Here is a 14,618-nt window from a genome sequence, read left to right on the forward strand (position 1 = left end):
GCTGCCATGCAACCTGAGCACGCAGCACATCACTGACTGCAACTGGCCCAGATCTCCGGTACCGGTACTCCATCACTCCTGCGCACCCTTGCTGGGGGAGGCCCGGCTTATTTTTTTTTTGTCGAGAGACCGCACTTCGACGACAACCTCAAACTATAATCCCCTGCTCAGTACAACCCCTCACGACTGTCCAATTGGCGTCGTGTATATATATTGCGACCAGTCCCCTCCGAGTCCTCCTCCATTGCCTGTTCGGTCGAATCAATACTGTACCATACTACGCATAAGATTTCGGCTGCACGCCCATACCATCACCGATGAGAGCCGCCACTTTTGCGCGGAGCGCCGTCTGGGCCGCCAGCAGGTCCTCACGGATGCTCCAAGCCTCTCGTCCCCTTCGTCTCTTTAGCATCAAGGCCGAAGCTGCTTCGGATTCCAAGCAGAAGGCTCTCGACCCCAACAGACTCTCCATCACTCAGACCTCCAACCCCAAGCCGCTTAGCCAGCCCGAAAACCTTGTCTTTGGACGCGAGTTTACTGGTATGTCTTGCCAACCAATTTGTTCCCTTATGTTTTGGGGAATGAGAACATTCTGACAGCCGTCAATTCATAGACCACATGCTTGCCATTGAGTGGACTCAGGAAGATGGCTGGCTCGACCCTAAAATTACCCCATACCAGAACCTATCCCTGGACCCTGCTACCTGCGTCTTTCACTATGCCTTTGAGTGTTTCGAGGGAATGAAGGCGTACAAGGACAAGGACGGCAAGGTCCGCCTGTTCCGCCCAGACATGAACATGGCCCGTCTGAACAAGTCCGCTTCCCGTATCGCCCTTCCCACCTTTGAGCCCACCAGCTTCATCGAGCTCATTAGCAAGTTGGTCAACCTTGACTCACGCTTCATCCCTAACCAGCGGGGCTACTCACTCTACCTTCGACCTACCATGATTGGTACCCAGAGGACCCTTGGTGTTGGTCCTCCTGGCTCTGCGCTGCTCTATGTCATTGCCTCCCCCGTGGGACCTTACTACCCTACTGGCTTCAAGGCCGTTTCACTCGAGGCCACCGACTACGCTGTGCGAGCTTGGCCTGGCGGTGTTGGTGATAAGAAACTCGGCGCCAACTACGCCCCTTGCATTGTGCCCCAGCTGCAGGCTGCTAGCCGTGGCTACCAACAGAATTTGTGGCTCTTTGGAGAAGAGGAATACGTCACCGAGGTCGGTACCATGAACATGTTTGTCGTTCTGAAGGACAAGAAAACCGGTCAGAAGGAGCTCATCACTGCCCCTCTTGACGGTACCATTTTGGAAGGTGTTACCAGAGACTCCGTCCTTGCATTGGCTCGCGAGCGTCTTGTCCCCGAGGGCTGGAAGGTCACTGAGCGTAAGTACACCATGAACGATCTGTATGAAGCTTCTCAGGATGGTCGGTTGGTGGAGGCTTTTGGTGCCGGCACCGCTGCCATTGTCAGCCCTATCCGAACCATTGCCTGGAAGGGAAAGCATGTCGACTGTGGCCTGAAAGAGACCGAGGAGTCTGGCGAGACTGCTTTGCGTGTCAAGGAATGGATAGAAGCTATTCAGTATGGTGAAGAGGAACATGATTGGAGCGTTAAGATTGCGTAATTTTGAATTCTGATAGAATAGACTAGAAGTGAGGCGCTCGGTGCACATGTATATATGGTTTGGACACCTAACGTAGCAACTTGATCAAACTAGAAATCAGTTTCGTGCCCATCGTGTCTGAACGACTATGAAAACGGGGCGTTTGGGCAAGTATTTCGTCACCATGTTGAGAACAACAAGAAGTTGCACAAGAGCGTTATAGCGTAACGTAGGGCCAGCATTTGATAGAAACTTGAGAAAGAAGTCTAATGCGTCGTACCATTGAAGGAATTTATCTTTGCCCAAAACAAAAGAAGGCCCTTGAAGCATGTACATGTTGGCGTTTGACGCCGCGTTGGGCCCCGGATTCCACTCCCGTCGAACGTATCCGCCTGTCTATCCCTTCCTTCGTCATCCCCTGCCGCCAGTTTATTCCTTCTTGTCCTTGCTGGGGTCCGGCAGGACGCCCTCTGCTTCTAATCGCCGTCGGGCCTCCTCGAGGGCCCAAGTAGAGACACTGCAACCCCGTTAGTAAACGAAGTCCCCCACAGGGTCGATGCTCCAGGAAGAACCACGCGGCATAGACGATCAGGAACTCTCCGATATAGCAATTCTGCTACCTCGTATTTTATCGAGAAGTCCTTGTCCAACCTGGTGTCGTTGTAGTTCGCGGCGGAGAATTCGACCACATCGGAATAACGGGGTTCGAGGGACTTACGATGTGTCGGGCTTAAAGGCCAGCGCAACACCGGCAGCAAGCAAGCTGCCACAGAAAAGGTACATGGGCCATTCCCAACCCTCGGGCTCCGGCTTCTCGCCGGGCTTGATACCCCAGAGCCAGCCGGTAGGAGGTTCGAATTGTGACTCGCCGTGGCCGCCGCCTTGCCGTCGGGAGGTTACGGAGAAGGGTCTGGTAGCGATGGGCTGGCGGGCGCAACGCACCGCTCGCAGCGGAGCAACAGAGTGTCGAATAATTGCCATTTTGGCCTGGCCCGATTGCGTTTTGTATGGTGCGAACGGACTGTCGTATCTCGGTAGCCGGTGATTCGTGATGTTGTTGATGTGATCAATGCAGAGGAGGTCAATGGCGACAGAAGCGGCGGGCCATATCACGTGACCCACATCGCACTATGTACACGCCCCTTCGCCATATCGGCGGCACCTCATTCGACGAACTACTACTCGTGCCACGCCCCACTATTTTAGGGGCCTCGTTTCACTCACCACCTAAAGGTAGTGCTTATTACTAACGCGGCTTGATTATTAACGCGGCTTAATTTCTAACCTAATAACTTAATTAACCTCTTCGCCTAAAATATACACCCTTTTCGTCATAAATTTCTAGGTATTTTAATATAAAAGTTTAATATTATTAACGTGCTTTTTTCGTGGCTTTAAAAACGCTTTTTTAATTAAGTTATAGTGTTTTTTATTAACTATTTTAATAATTTAATAAGCTAAAATAGTATTATTTTTAGCCTTTTAACGTATTATCTTACGCTTATCTTTTATAAAAAGTACGCTACTTATTTATAATAATTAATTTTTTATAGCTTTATATTATTATAATAATTATTAAGTTACTTTTATACGCTTAAGATCCCTTTTTATTTAAATAAGCTTAATAGTAGTAATAAGAGACCTATAAATAAATCTACTAATATTATATATAAATTTTAGGTTAAGAGAGGTATCTTTATTTAATATATCTTATAACTTATTAATAACCTTATTTATTTACCTTAATATTATAGGGGTCTTAAAATTAAAAGAGCTATAAATTAAAGCTAATAGTAATAATATATATTACTTAGCTTATTATATAAGAGTCTTAATAATTAGCTTTAGGTTATAAGGTGAAATTTTAGTTTTTTAAAAGGCTAATATTATAATAAAGGTTTTAAAAGCTTATTTTTAAATATCTTAAATATAACTAAGAAATTTAATCTTTATAATACTTATAACCCTATTATAAACTATAATATTTAATACCTTTATATAATAATACTTTAATAGTTAAAATACTATAATATTAAGAGATTAAAGGATATAGGTAAAATATAATGGTAAGGTAAAGGGAATTATTTAGTGTTTTTCGTAGTATTTAATAAATTTAATTATATAATATAATTTATAATTATTTAGAATTAAAAGGTAATAATTACTAATAGGCTTTATAAATTACTAAAAGTATTATATTTAAGCGAATATAATCTCGTTATTTATATAGCTAAAAGGTAAGACTATAAGCTTTATATTTACCTTAAGCTTCTTTATTTAATACTATAATACTATATATTTTTACCCTTAAAGAATAATAAATGTAAAAATAACCCTACTATTAATAGAGATAGCTTTTAAAGCTATTAATACCTTTTTATTTTCTGGTATTAAAAATAAATGCTTTATTTTTCGCTTTATAATAATAAGGTAATCTTAGCTAATTCTAATATAAAAGCTAGTTTTATTTATATTTTAAATATTTTTAGTAGGAATTTCGTATTCTTTTATAATAGCTTTTAAAGTGTTAAAGTAAATAAGAGTTCTTTTAATATCTTTTAAAGCTTTACGCTTTAAATTAAACTTCTTTTATAAGTATTTATTATATTAATACTATTAAATAAAGTAAGTGGTTTAAAGCTTTTTAATAAGCTTAAGCGAGTCTACTAATAATAAATTCTAGAGCTCTTACAAATATAGTAAATACAAGTGTATTATGTATTGTATTTTGTATTGTATTGTATTTTCGTGTATTGTATTTAAATACATTACATTACATTACTAAAATACCTATAAATGTATTATAAGTAAAAAAGACCCTTGTTTTTTTAACTTAGGATTATAAGGCTAATTATTAGGGTTATAAGGGAAAATTTTATATCATTAAAAAGAGCTAAATTAGCTCTTTAAAATACCCCACTTTTTACTATTATAAGTTACCACATTAAAAAGTTATAAGCAATTGAAAATTCGCCCCACTTTACTTACTTTTTATTTTAAGACATAACTTTAAAGCTTAATATCTCGCTTAATACCCACATTTTAAGGTTAATTCTTAAAGATTTAAAATCACGTGATTTTTAGCTTTATTTTAATATATAATATGCTTATATAAGCATTTATTTATAATATTAGATATTTTTTAGCCTTATAATACATTTATAGGTATTCTTATCTTGTAATGTATTGTAATATATTACAATATAATACAATATAATACAGTATAGTAAAAACTACAAAAAATACAATACATTTAGAGGTCTAATAATAATAATAACCTCTCTTTTAAAATGTAATTTATAGCGTTTATAATAAATTTAGCTTAAATAGTAAAATTTACCCTATTAAGGCGATTAATATAATTATATAAAGTAACTTTTTCTTCCCTTAAAAGCTTTATATTTACTATTAAATAGCCTTTCCTAATAAAAACGCTTTATTACTATTATTAAAGCCTATTATAAGGTACATTAAAATTTTAAGCTATAACGCGTAGTTTTACACCTAGATTTTCGTTAATAAATTAAAGGGCCTTAATTACACGTATTTCCACTTTACTTTTTAACTTCTAAACGCTAGTTATAAGCATTTTTACGGTTAAACGCGTTTAAGTTTAAAATTAGGCCGCGTTGGTAATTGGGCCACGTTAGTAATAAGCACCACCTTTAGGTGGTGAGTGAAACGAGGCCCCTAAAATAGTGGGGCGTGGCACGAGTATTGACGTCACTGCCTGCGGAAATTTTGCAATTGGCTTGCCTGTTCACGCGAGTAGTCATTCTGCTGTCTATCAATGGAGCAAGTGTGAGGAGAATCCCGCGGCCAGCACGGGGAAGCTTCGACCTCTCAATGAAGGCATTGAAAAGGGGCTTGCTGAACCTGCCAAAGACTTCGGACCAGGGATAAGTCGATGGAGCCAAGAGCCTGCGCTGCATCTTTTTCACACAACCGTCATGCTTCGAGGAAACAACTTTTTTGCTAAACCTCTGGGCCGCTCCACTGTCACTGTAATGGGGACCTTTACCAAGCAGCTCGGTATTTTTCAATGGCAGAAGTAAATGGACGCCAGTATGTCGGGCGACAATCAAAATACGGAGGCTCAGGCCGATGATGGCATTAGACGGCGTATCAAAGTCCAAGACGAATTCCCCGGAAACTCGGAAAATGATCCTTCAATACAAGTCTCTTTGAGTAGGCCACATATTACAAAACATTCGAGGCCGCGCCTGGAAAGTCGTCGTAGCTCCGCCATGAGTATTGCGCAGATCGATCAGGTGCTCTCAGACGATGACATGGATGAAGACACTTATGGAGTCTCCGAGGTCCGCGAGGGACTGTTTGAGGCTACATTTCTTAAGCCACTACATCCTAATGTAACGGATCTCTTGGAGCGTTCAAAGACTACGTTGCCGGCACAATTTGACAAGTCAAACCCATTAGCGCCAAAGTACTTCATCTCGCGACAGTGGCATCAATTTAATTCTCTTTTTCGTCGGATAGCAACTACGAGAGAAGGGATTCGACTCTTCAAGACGTTTACAGCCTTCTTCATTGCATATTGTCTTTGTCTGGCGCCCAGCGTAAGAGATTGGCTCGGCCCTTACAATTACATGATGGTTATATCCGTCATTCTCAACCACCCAGCTCGCACCCTAGGAGGCCAAATCGAGGGCACGGTTCTTACTATTGTGGGAACAGCTATAGGCATAGGCTGGGGTATACTAGGTCTCCTCTTGTCAACTTCTACTGTTGCCGCCAGCGCTGGCTACGGCGGCATCTTGGCCATGTTTCTTGCGCTGTTCATGCTTGCCTTGGCTTGTATTCGTGCCTTCTTTATCAGGTTCTATCAAGCAGTTCTCTGTGCTGGAATAGCAATCATGTTCGCGACGTTGGCGAACACAAACAGCCAAAACGTCATCTGGGATAATTTACGCAGTTACGCTGTTTCCTGGCTTTTTGGACAAGTCATTGCATTGGTTATTAATGTTCTAATATTTCCAGACGCAGGTTCCAGAGCTCTGGCCACGGCGTTACATCAAGCGTTTGACACAATGCAGGTTTGTGCAAATTCTTCCTATGGAAAGGCTATAATTTGGCTGATTATGCATCAGGAAGCCCTCGATCTCTCGGACCAACCGTGTGGCATGAGACCGAGGCGGCGATTAGCCGATGCCTTTGTGAATCTCTCGGAGGCGTATAGAGATATGAAGATCAATATTACGGTCTCAAGATTCAGACCAGACGATGTTGAACAATTGCGCAACAAAATGCAAGCTGTGATACGAGCACTACTGTCGCTTCAAACTGAACCTGAGCTTCTGCACGAGTCACACTCAGATCAGGGCTGTGTGGTCATCGTGGATCGGCCGGATTCTGACAATGTCGACGAACAGTCTTCCCATTCAAGCCCAAATATTAATTTTGCTGTCCAAACGGCGTCGGATGACATGATGCGCAATGTCGTTGAACCTCTCCGAGCTCCAACAAAAGACCTCCTTTATAGCTTGAAGGAAGGTCTACGATGTTGTGACGCCGTGCTAATGGATCTGTCTGGGTACAGAAAGCACCTGGGCCCATCAGAAGTAGTTTCTTCGGACCTTGCACCAGTTCAAATACGAACAAAGATTGTAGTCGCTGCTTTTGACACTGTAGAATCAACCATTCTGCACTCAAATGATACGCCCGTATCTTCAATTCATGATGCTAACGTGGTACATCTCTTGGTTTTTGCAAGGCGTGCCCGGGAAACCATTGCGACAGTCGAGGCTCTTATGGACCAAGTCGCCTCAATGCAACGGGTACCAGACTGGCCTCGCGCGTATTTGCCGTCTTATCCTATTTGGAAAGCAATTCATCGAACCAACGCTCAGGTACGTCATGATCGAGGCGGTGTCACTGCGGGGTATTATCAGAAGACATTTGTAGAAATCGCTAGGCTGCTTGAGAAGATCAAGTCCCTGGACTACAAGGCGATATCGCGGGTTCAACATGGGCAGGCTCAAGAAGGACCACAAGCTGAATTTGACCGCTCCATGACGAACTCCGATGCGGTTATTGCCCAAGTTTCTAAAAAGAGAAAGTCGCGATATAAGATCTGGACAGTGCTGTACCGGCTTCAAGGTTTTGAAAGTAGATATGCTTTCAAAGTCTGCCTCGTCACATCCCTCTTGTCAGTACCATCATACCTTCCTCAAAGTAATGAATGGTGGGATTACTACCAGGTGTGGTGGGTAGTTGTAGTGGGCTGGGCAGTCATGCATCCGCAAATCGGCGGAAATATACAAGATCTAGCAACTAGGTCCGGTGTAGCTATTCTAGGAGCAACTTGGAGTGGGATAGGATACGCCGCTGGGGGTGGAAGCCCGTACGTTATGGGCGTCTTTTCGGCTTTGTACATGGCGCCCATGCTCTATCGATATACTATAAGTTCTCATCCAGTAAGTGTCCTTTTTTTTTTTCCCGAGGGAGAAACTGCTGCGTATTGGTCTCTGACAAGCAATATTTAGCGTTCAGGGCTTGTAGGCTGTCTCTCTTTTACCGTAACGTCTCTTGGGTTACAAACACACGGTGGAGGTTCATCTCCCACGACATTTGCCGTATTTAATGGTCTCGCCTTTTTCATTGGAACTGCTGTGCCAATAATAGTCAACTGGGTCCTGTGGCCGTTTGTGGCGCGCCATGAATTAAGACACGCACTCTCATCGATGCTCTTCTTCATGAGCATTCTATACAGAAGTTAGTAAAGCCTCCAACCATGGCTAACGACCACGCTAACTCTGATAGACGTGGTTGGCAGCTACGTATATTTCAGTGACGGCAAAGAACCGAAGCCGGAAGATATAAAGAGGTCAGAGATACTCGAGGGGAAATTGCGAGAGGGTTTCGTCAGAATTCGCCAGCTTCTAGTACGTATGCTATCCTATGCCGACACAGCGCCCTCTGACATAAGGTCATGCAGGTTCTCACCCGCCACGAAATTCGACTGCGCGCGCCATTCGACCCTCTTCCATATTCCGGACTGGCAGACGCATGCGAAAGATTCTTTGATCACCTAATCACCGTTCGCCGGTCCGCCCTGTTCTACAACCCACGCTATATCAGAGACTACCCCCTGGCCGCCGAACAACTCCTCAGTTACCGTCGCGATGCTGTAGCCGCCATCTTGGGCAATCTATACATTTTAGCTGGCGCTCTTCGATCTAAACGAAAAATGCCCGTATGTCAAAGTGACCAGAAGTTGCTAGTATAGGATATTGCAAAATTGACTGGTGCCACAGCTCTATATGCCAAGCGCTGCAGCAGCCCGAAAAAAGCTATTAGTCAAAACGGCCGAGGTCGAAGAAGACATGTCTAAAAAGGCACCGCCAAGCGATATAAAAAAACACAAGGAATGGAGCGATGTCTACAGTTTTTCATACAGCGAGAGCTTGACCGGCTGTGTAGTTCAACTTGAGGAGCTAGAGAAGTATACGAAACTTATAGTTGGGGAGCAGGGGTGAGTCTGTTTTGAGCATTCTTTTCTTCAGGATCTCTAGGCTAATTAATTTACACCAGATTCGACGACGAATTTCAAGACGAAGACGAAGATGACGATAATCGTGTGCAAAATGATCATTGATAGCCAAGTTTTATTTAGTATTCAATTGATACCCCATACATATACGCCAATCTAGCATGTTTCCGTATCCATATGTTTGAATCAAAAGATGTCTCTGCTCCTAAACACCCATGTATGCGCCATTCGTCATTTCATTCAGGATGTCCCTTGTAACCAGTTTACCTTTCAAAAGCGCCCGTTCCCCAATCCTCGCCTTCTTTGGCGATGGACGACGATTTTCCTTGCCTTCGAGGCTGAATACTGCCTTCTTCACTGTCTTCTTAGGAGACTTTGACTTTGGTGTCGGGCCAACAGTCATGGATGTGCTTAATTCTTCAAAATGATGGCTCTCCAGGGCATCTGCTGGCAGGTTATATACCCAATCCCGCCCTTCCATCAAAGAGATAAACTTGCTTAGCATGTTCTCTTTTCCACTGTGTTTCAAAGTATTCATGCTTCCTACAACCAGAAGCTTGGTCTTGGCTCGCGTAAACGCGACGTTAATTCTCCTCCAATCTTTTAGCAGGTCTCCAATGTTGCATGCTTCGTTGCTCCGTACAAGACTGAGGACGACAACCTCCTTGTCTCGTCCTTGGAATCGATCAGTGGTGTGCATCTCAACTCCTGCGTAGCCCTTCAGACGGTCTTTCAAAAGGAACAGCTGGGCTCGGTAGTGAGTCATAACACCTACTTCGGATGCAGGTACTCCAACTGCGAGAAGGCTTTCCACCAACTGCGATACCAGTCGCGTTTCTGCAGAGTTCACGATTCGCTTCCCTTGAGCCTCCTCTCTAGCCAGAGGTCTTATTGTATCAGTGTTGACAAACCGAACTCGCGCCTCGCTTTCCAGGAGATCGTATAGCCAACAGCGAGACGGCCCAGGGCCAGTACAGAACGATCTTGGTGTTCCTGGATGTGCCAACGAGGATGCGTTGAAATGAACCTGACCAAGAGCATTCATATTTGGAATATGAAGTCTCTTTCTTCGTAGCGATTCTGTCCCACATCGCAGCTTCCCCTCGTAAATTAGGGTATTGCTAAGCGTCATAATATCCTCGCACATTCGATATTGGTGCTCAAGGTTGACAACCGCTTCCGGGTGAGCATCTGAAAGTAGTTTAAACAAGCTTACGTCGAGACCACCTTCACGTGCGTCTTCGTTTCGCACAACCGGAGGTAGCTGATTGTGGTCACCCACGAGAACGAATGAGCGTGCCATTCGAATAGGTCCGGCACAGATGGGGAGAGTAATCTGTGAGGCTTCATCTACAATGCAGTAGTCGAAGGAGCGCTCTTGGAAAACCGGATGATTGATGCCTAAACAAGTAGTAGCAACGATGGGCGTGCCATGCCAAGCTTCTTTAATCTCGTCAAAGGTTTTCCTGGGCTGGCCAGCAAGATGAGCAAAATCTTGGACCTCAGGGTGAACTTTTGCTGGTGCCCCAAGACGCAACACCGGAATCTTGTCGGTCTTAAGCTTCAACAGAATGTTGTCCACCGCCGTGTGGGTATGAGATGTGAGCAACACGGTCTTGCCTTGCGATACAAGTGCTCGAATAATGTGTGCAATTGTTGTCGTCTTGCCGGTACCAGGCATACCAAGAACCAAGGAATAGTCTTGTGTGCTCATTACTTTCTCAATTGCTCGCCTCTGGTCAACATTGAGATTTTCTCCGTCTGTAACTGTGTATTGTGTTGGGACTGTCTTGAACCGAGGGGGGGCGAGGTCAACAATTAAGCGCCGTATTTGAGTCGCTGAAGGCACGTCATTTGCCATCATTTGTACAAGATTATTCCTTACAGTCGCCATGCCATTGCTGAACTCATCTTGATCAAGTCGATATCGTACAGGCGGCTCCTTGATCTCGCATTGTACCTGGTCGGGGGACTTTCCTTGCGTCACATCCATGATACTGGAAAACACTTGATTATCAATTTCATCAAACCCAAGTTGACGAGTTCGGGCGTTGTGCAGCCTTCGATCGACCGCTACGCTTATCCGTTGCTTGCGAACTGAAGTAACGTATCCAATTGCCAATGCAAAATGGCCTTCTTCATCCGACACAACCACGGGCTCCCCGGTCGTCAACTCTGATTCCAGGAAAGAAAAGTTGGGTTGCTGGTTCCGTTTGATAAACGTGTAATGAAACCGGTTGATGCGTGGGTTGAGAGTGTCAACAGATGCGGATCCTTCTTCAATTATGACATCGGAAAAACATCTCGACTTTTTCTCGCGCTCGGTGCTCGTCATTGTCCATAGCTCTCGCTTCGTCTTCTGGCTTTCCTTTTCTTCCATTGTGAGAAGATTTTCCCATTTCACAAAAAAATCTTGATGAGTTGGTGTTAGATGTCTGACAAGCTCGTCAAACTTCTCATGCATGCCACTAGATTCGCCATCGCCGTTATCGGCGAGGCGATGGTAAGTAAAACACGAAGTTTTGGCGTAACACTTCCCGCACATATGTTTACTCTTCAGCATCGGCGGCAGCTGTACACTCCGCTCTCTGATGTAACACGCCAGTTGATTTCTTTGGAGAATCATGTGTCGCAGCTCATGTTGAATTGCAGGAATGCGCATAGTTTTCGACGTTTCCATGTAATAAAGAATACCATAGGCAATATCGATATCATAGCGGTCGGATAATAGGAGAGTATAAAGTGCAGTTTGGGCCATATGATTGCTGTTGGCATGCTTGCCAGTTTTGACCTCGAACGGCACTGTTAGGGTTCTTGTTCGTTTCCCATCCGACATAGCGACTTCAACAGTGGCATCTACGTTGCCTTTTAGTCCGTACATAGGCGACCAGACATGCTCTTCGACATCGAGTAGCTTTGTGATCGCCATATTTGCTTTCTTCCCATTCCGATCTTCCACAACCGCATCATCCTGTACCAGATTATCAGCATATCACTGAAACATGTAATGATACCAGCACGTATTTGAACCATACCTGTGGTTTTGGCGCGACAAAGGCCTTTGCCCAGCAACTCAACTCGGTCATTTTTGATAAGAGATGCTCTTTGGCGCTTGGTAACCCAACTTTAATCGTGTACAAGTCTTCCACGTGATTTTCGGTGATCTTGTCGATTATGCTGCTAAGGAACGGCAAATCCCACTGGTTTGCCATCAGAGCCTCCTGAAATATCTCATGAAGCATTGTGCCATAGACAAGGGGGGGAGAAGCCTCGCTGGTAGCCTTAACACGATCTTGCAGCACTGCTCGACGCATGCAGCCGAAAGAGTCCGCAACAACGGTGGATGAAACAAGTTGATCTGGGTGAAGTATCAAAAGGTTTTGTGCATCGTCGACGATGCACTGGCCGCGGGCCGAAAAAGAGCCAATAACGTGAACGTAAGAATTGGTGTTTGCAGGTGTGTCGAACCAAGCACCCCGAAGATGTACCGTCCTAGTGACCTTCGAATTATCGGCTTGAATAATCAGAATCTGACTTGATATCAGCTAAAATCGTCGTTTGAAGAGCGGAGGTCCACAAGCCTTTTCTGGTCTAGTCACGCGATATTTATCAACGAAATCACCGTCTAGAACACTTGTCACTAAATATCGCTGAATTGTTTTTGCCTTTCGTTGTCTCTACCTTGATTTAGTAAATGGAGCACTGGGGTGGTTTCGCAATACTTTGACGTACACTTTCGGACGGCGCCTCTAGGTGTTGTACCGATTGAGTCGCGGCCAGTTCCACGGCATCGAAGTCGATATCACCATCTAGGTCGTTACCAAACTCATCACCAGGGCTCTCTTCAAGTTTCGCAGCCGGGAGGTTCTTTGACTGTCTCTTGGGCGTTGAAATGCCAAGTGCAGTTTGTCGTGATTGCACAATGTTGTCACAAAAAACACTATCATCATCATCCATGTCATTGAGTTCCTCGACCAAGTCTATGAAACTTCGGCTTTGCCCGTCAGGATTTCGTCGACCCGGCTGGCCTTGATCGATGCTGTCCGGTAGTGGGGTGTTAGTTGTGCCCGTTGCTTGCATACTCGCTTCCAGTTCCATGAAAACATCGTCGTCAAAATCATCACCATAGTCGGAAGATGAAGATGACGGCTGAATTGCTTTCTCCGCGCGTCGCGGCGTCTCCATTCCTGTCGGCGACAGCTTTCTCTTCTTTGGTGACGGCGATCTCATGAGCTGCTCCTGAGCCCGACTGGGACCTGGTTCGTTAATAGTGCTCGTGACGGTGTCTAATAATGCTGTGACCAGAGACGATTTCGATGCTGCTTCCATCTCCCGCTGTTGACTACTGCTTTGACTTCCGGCTTTAGATCTCTCTACTTTCCTTCTCTTTGGCCAATTCAAACCACAGCTTATTGCTCTCCGTAAGTTGGGGTCGCCTCGACGAGCAGACATGTCCTTCGATGGTTTTGGTGATGATGAAACCATGAGCTGTGCCAGAGAAGGATTCATGGCGCCGTTAGGCGTAGTTATGTCTTCCGATCCATTCAGCGAATATCGATCCCAGAGTTCCACGGTTGGATCGACGTGGGGTGATCGAAGAGCCGTTCTCAACTTGTCGACATTGACTGCTGGCAAATTCCCCTTGTCCGTAGCCGGCGATGATATAGGCGAGGAGCTTCGAGCACGTTTTCTGCCCTTCCGGGGCATCATCGGCGACAAAGCTGCTGCATACAGCGTGTCTTGCTGGTTATTCCACAGCAGTTTGTCGTTTGGGGAAGAAATATCGACCTCATTCTCCGCTGGAGCTGCATTCGGTTCAAGCAGGTCCCTCCAGTTCAACCGAGTCACCGGCGTGACAGCGTTTCCCACCACGCCAGCTCCTGCAGCTGTGGCATCCTGGGCCCTGGTGGGTGTACCATTGGCCTCACCCAGAGCAGAAGCTACACACTCATCTTCGGCAGGTTTATATTGGAACCTGCTAAGCTTTTTTTTTGTAACATCGGAAACCGGCGGTAAAGGTCTTGGTCTTTGTGCCTGTAAATTGGCAGGATGGCTGTGTGATCGTTGCCACGGGCTGCGGTTCTACTCTCAAGTCAATCAACGCGAAGTTCGGCCAGTAAAACGCTGCAAAGCTGGTTAACAGGTAGGTGTCTCTTACCCTTGACAAGCCTACGCGCTCAGAGTATGACTTCTGAAGCGGCATCTTTGGCAATAACATTCACAATGCTAGATCATTAGATGCCTTTGCCTTTGGAGAGCTGACCAAGACGGATTGGCCATGTGGGGATGTAATTCGGCACAAACAAACTTGGCCCTCCCAGCCAAGGGATGACAATAGTAGATCGATGACCATGTGGAAGACGCGTCCTGCACTTTCCGACCGCGTCCGGCCCCGCCAAGCAACGCGACCCCTGCCGAGCCCACACGGCGACCGATACAGTGGTCCCCCCATCACGTGCTGTTCCAATCTTATCGATAAAGCTCGCCCCAGATACAGCCGCTT

General features: G+C 45.1%; 4 protein-coding genes across 6 annotated transcripts; 2 read left to right on the plus strand and 2 right to left on the minus strand.

Moving 5' to 3' along the window:
- Positions 1–100: 100 nt before the first annotated feature.
- BAT2_1 (branched-chain-amino-acid transaminase bat2) lies at positions 101–2,646 on the plus strand. Its single transcript, XM_007810854.2, has 2 exons — positions 101–540; positions 614–2,646. The coding sequence occupies exons 1-2, from the start codon at positions 318–320 to the stop codon at positions 1,624–1,626; spliced, it is 1,236 nt and encodes a 411-aa protein (XP_007809045.2). The 5' UTR covers positions 101–317; the 3' UTR covers positions 1,627–2,646.
- Positions 2,035–2,586, minus strand: J3458_000485 (uncharacterized protein; the record flags this gene model as incomplete). The annotated part of the gene is made up of 2 exons (XM_007810853.1): positions 2,035–2,122; positions 2,324–2,586. 2 exons carry the CDS (start codon positions 2,584–2,586, stop codon positions 2,035–2,037), a joined length of 351 nt encoding a protein of 116 aa, XP_007809044.1.
- Positions 2,647–5,410: 2,764 nt separating the features above from the next.
- Positions 5,411–9,272, plus strand: BRE4_1 (Protein BRE4). Of its 2 annotated transcripts, XM_066116157.1 has the most exons (7): positions 5,411–6,659; positions 6,714–8,039; positions 8,109–8,337; positions 8,386–8,507; positions 8,561–8,818; positions 8,880–9,097; positions 9,157–9,272. In XM_066116157.1, the coding sequence occupies exons 1-7, from the start codon at positions 5,661–5,663 to the stop codon at positions 9,218–9,220; spliced, it is 3,216 nt and encodes a 1,071-aa protein (XP_065978039.1). In that variant the 5' UTR covers positions 5,411–5,660; the 3' UTR covers positions 9,221–9,272. The 2 variants fall into 2 exon arrangements, with proteins under 2 accessions (XP_065978039.1, XP_065978040.1); XM_066116158.1 differs by having other exon boundaries at positions 8,561–9,097.
- dna2_1 (DNA replication endonuclease-helicase Dna2) lies at positions 9,252–14,040 on the minus strand. Of its 2 annotated transcripts, XM_066116159.1 has the most exons (4): positions 12,848–14,040; positions 12,697–12,792; positions 12,151–12,645; positions 9,252–12,086 (listed from the first exon to the last, which is right to left on the minus strand). In XM_066116159.1, exons 1-4 carry the CDS (start codon positions 13,823–13,825, stop codon positions 9,321–9,323), a joined length of 4,335 nt encoding a protein of 1,444 aa, XP_065978041.1. In that variant the 5' UTR covers positions 13,826–14,040; the 3' UTR covers positions 9,252–9,320. The 2 variants fall into 2 exon arrangements, with proteins under 2 accessions (XP_065978041.1, XP_065978042.1); XM_066116160.1 differs by having other exon boundaries at positions 12,151–12,792.
- Positions 14,041–14,618: the final 578 nt, after the last annotated feature.

Source organism: Metarhizium acridum (assembly GCF_019434415.1).
Source record: "Metarhizium acridum strain ARSEF 324 chromosome Unknown scaffold_1, whole genome shotgun sequence".
In the NCBI taxonomy this organism is placed as follows: domain Eukaryota; kingdom Fungi; phylum Ascomycota; class Sordariomycetes; order Hypocreales; family Clavicipitaceae; genus Metarhizium; species Metarhizium acridum.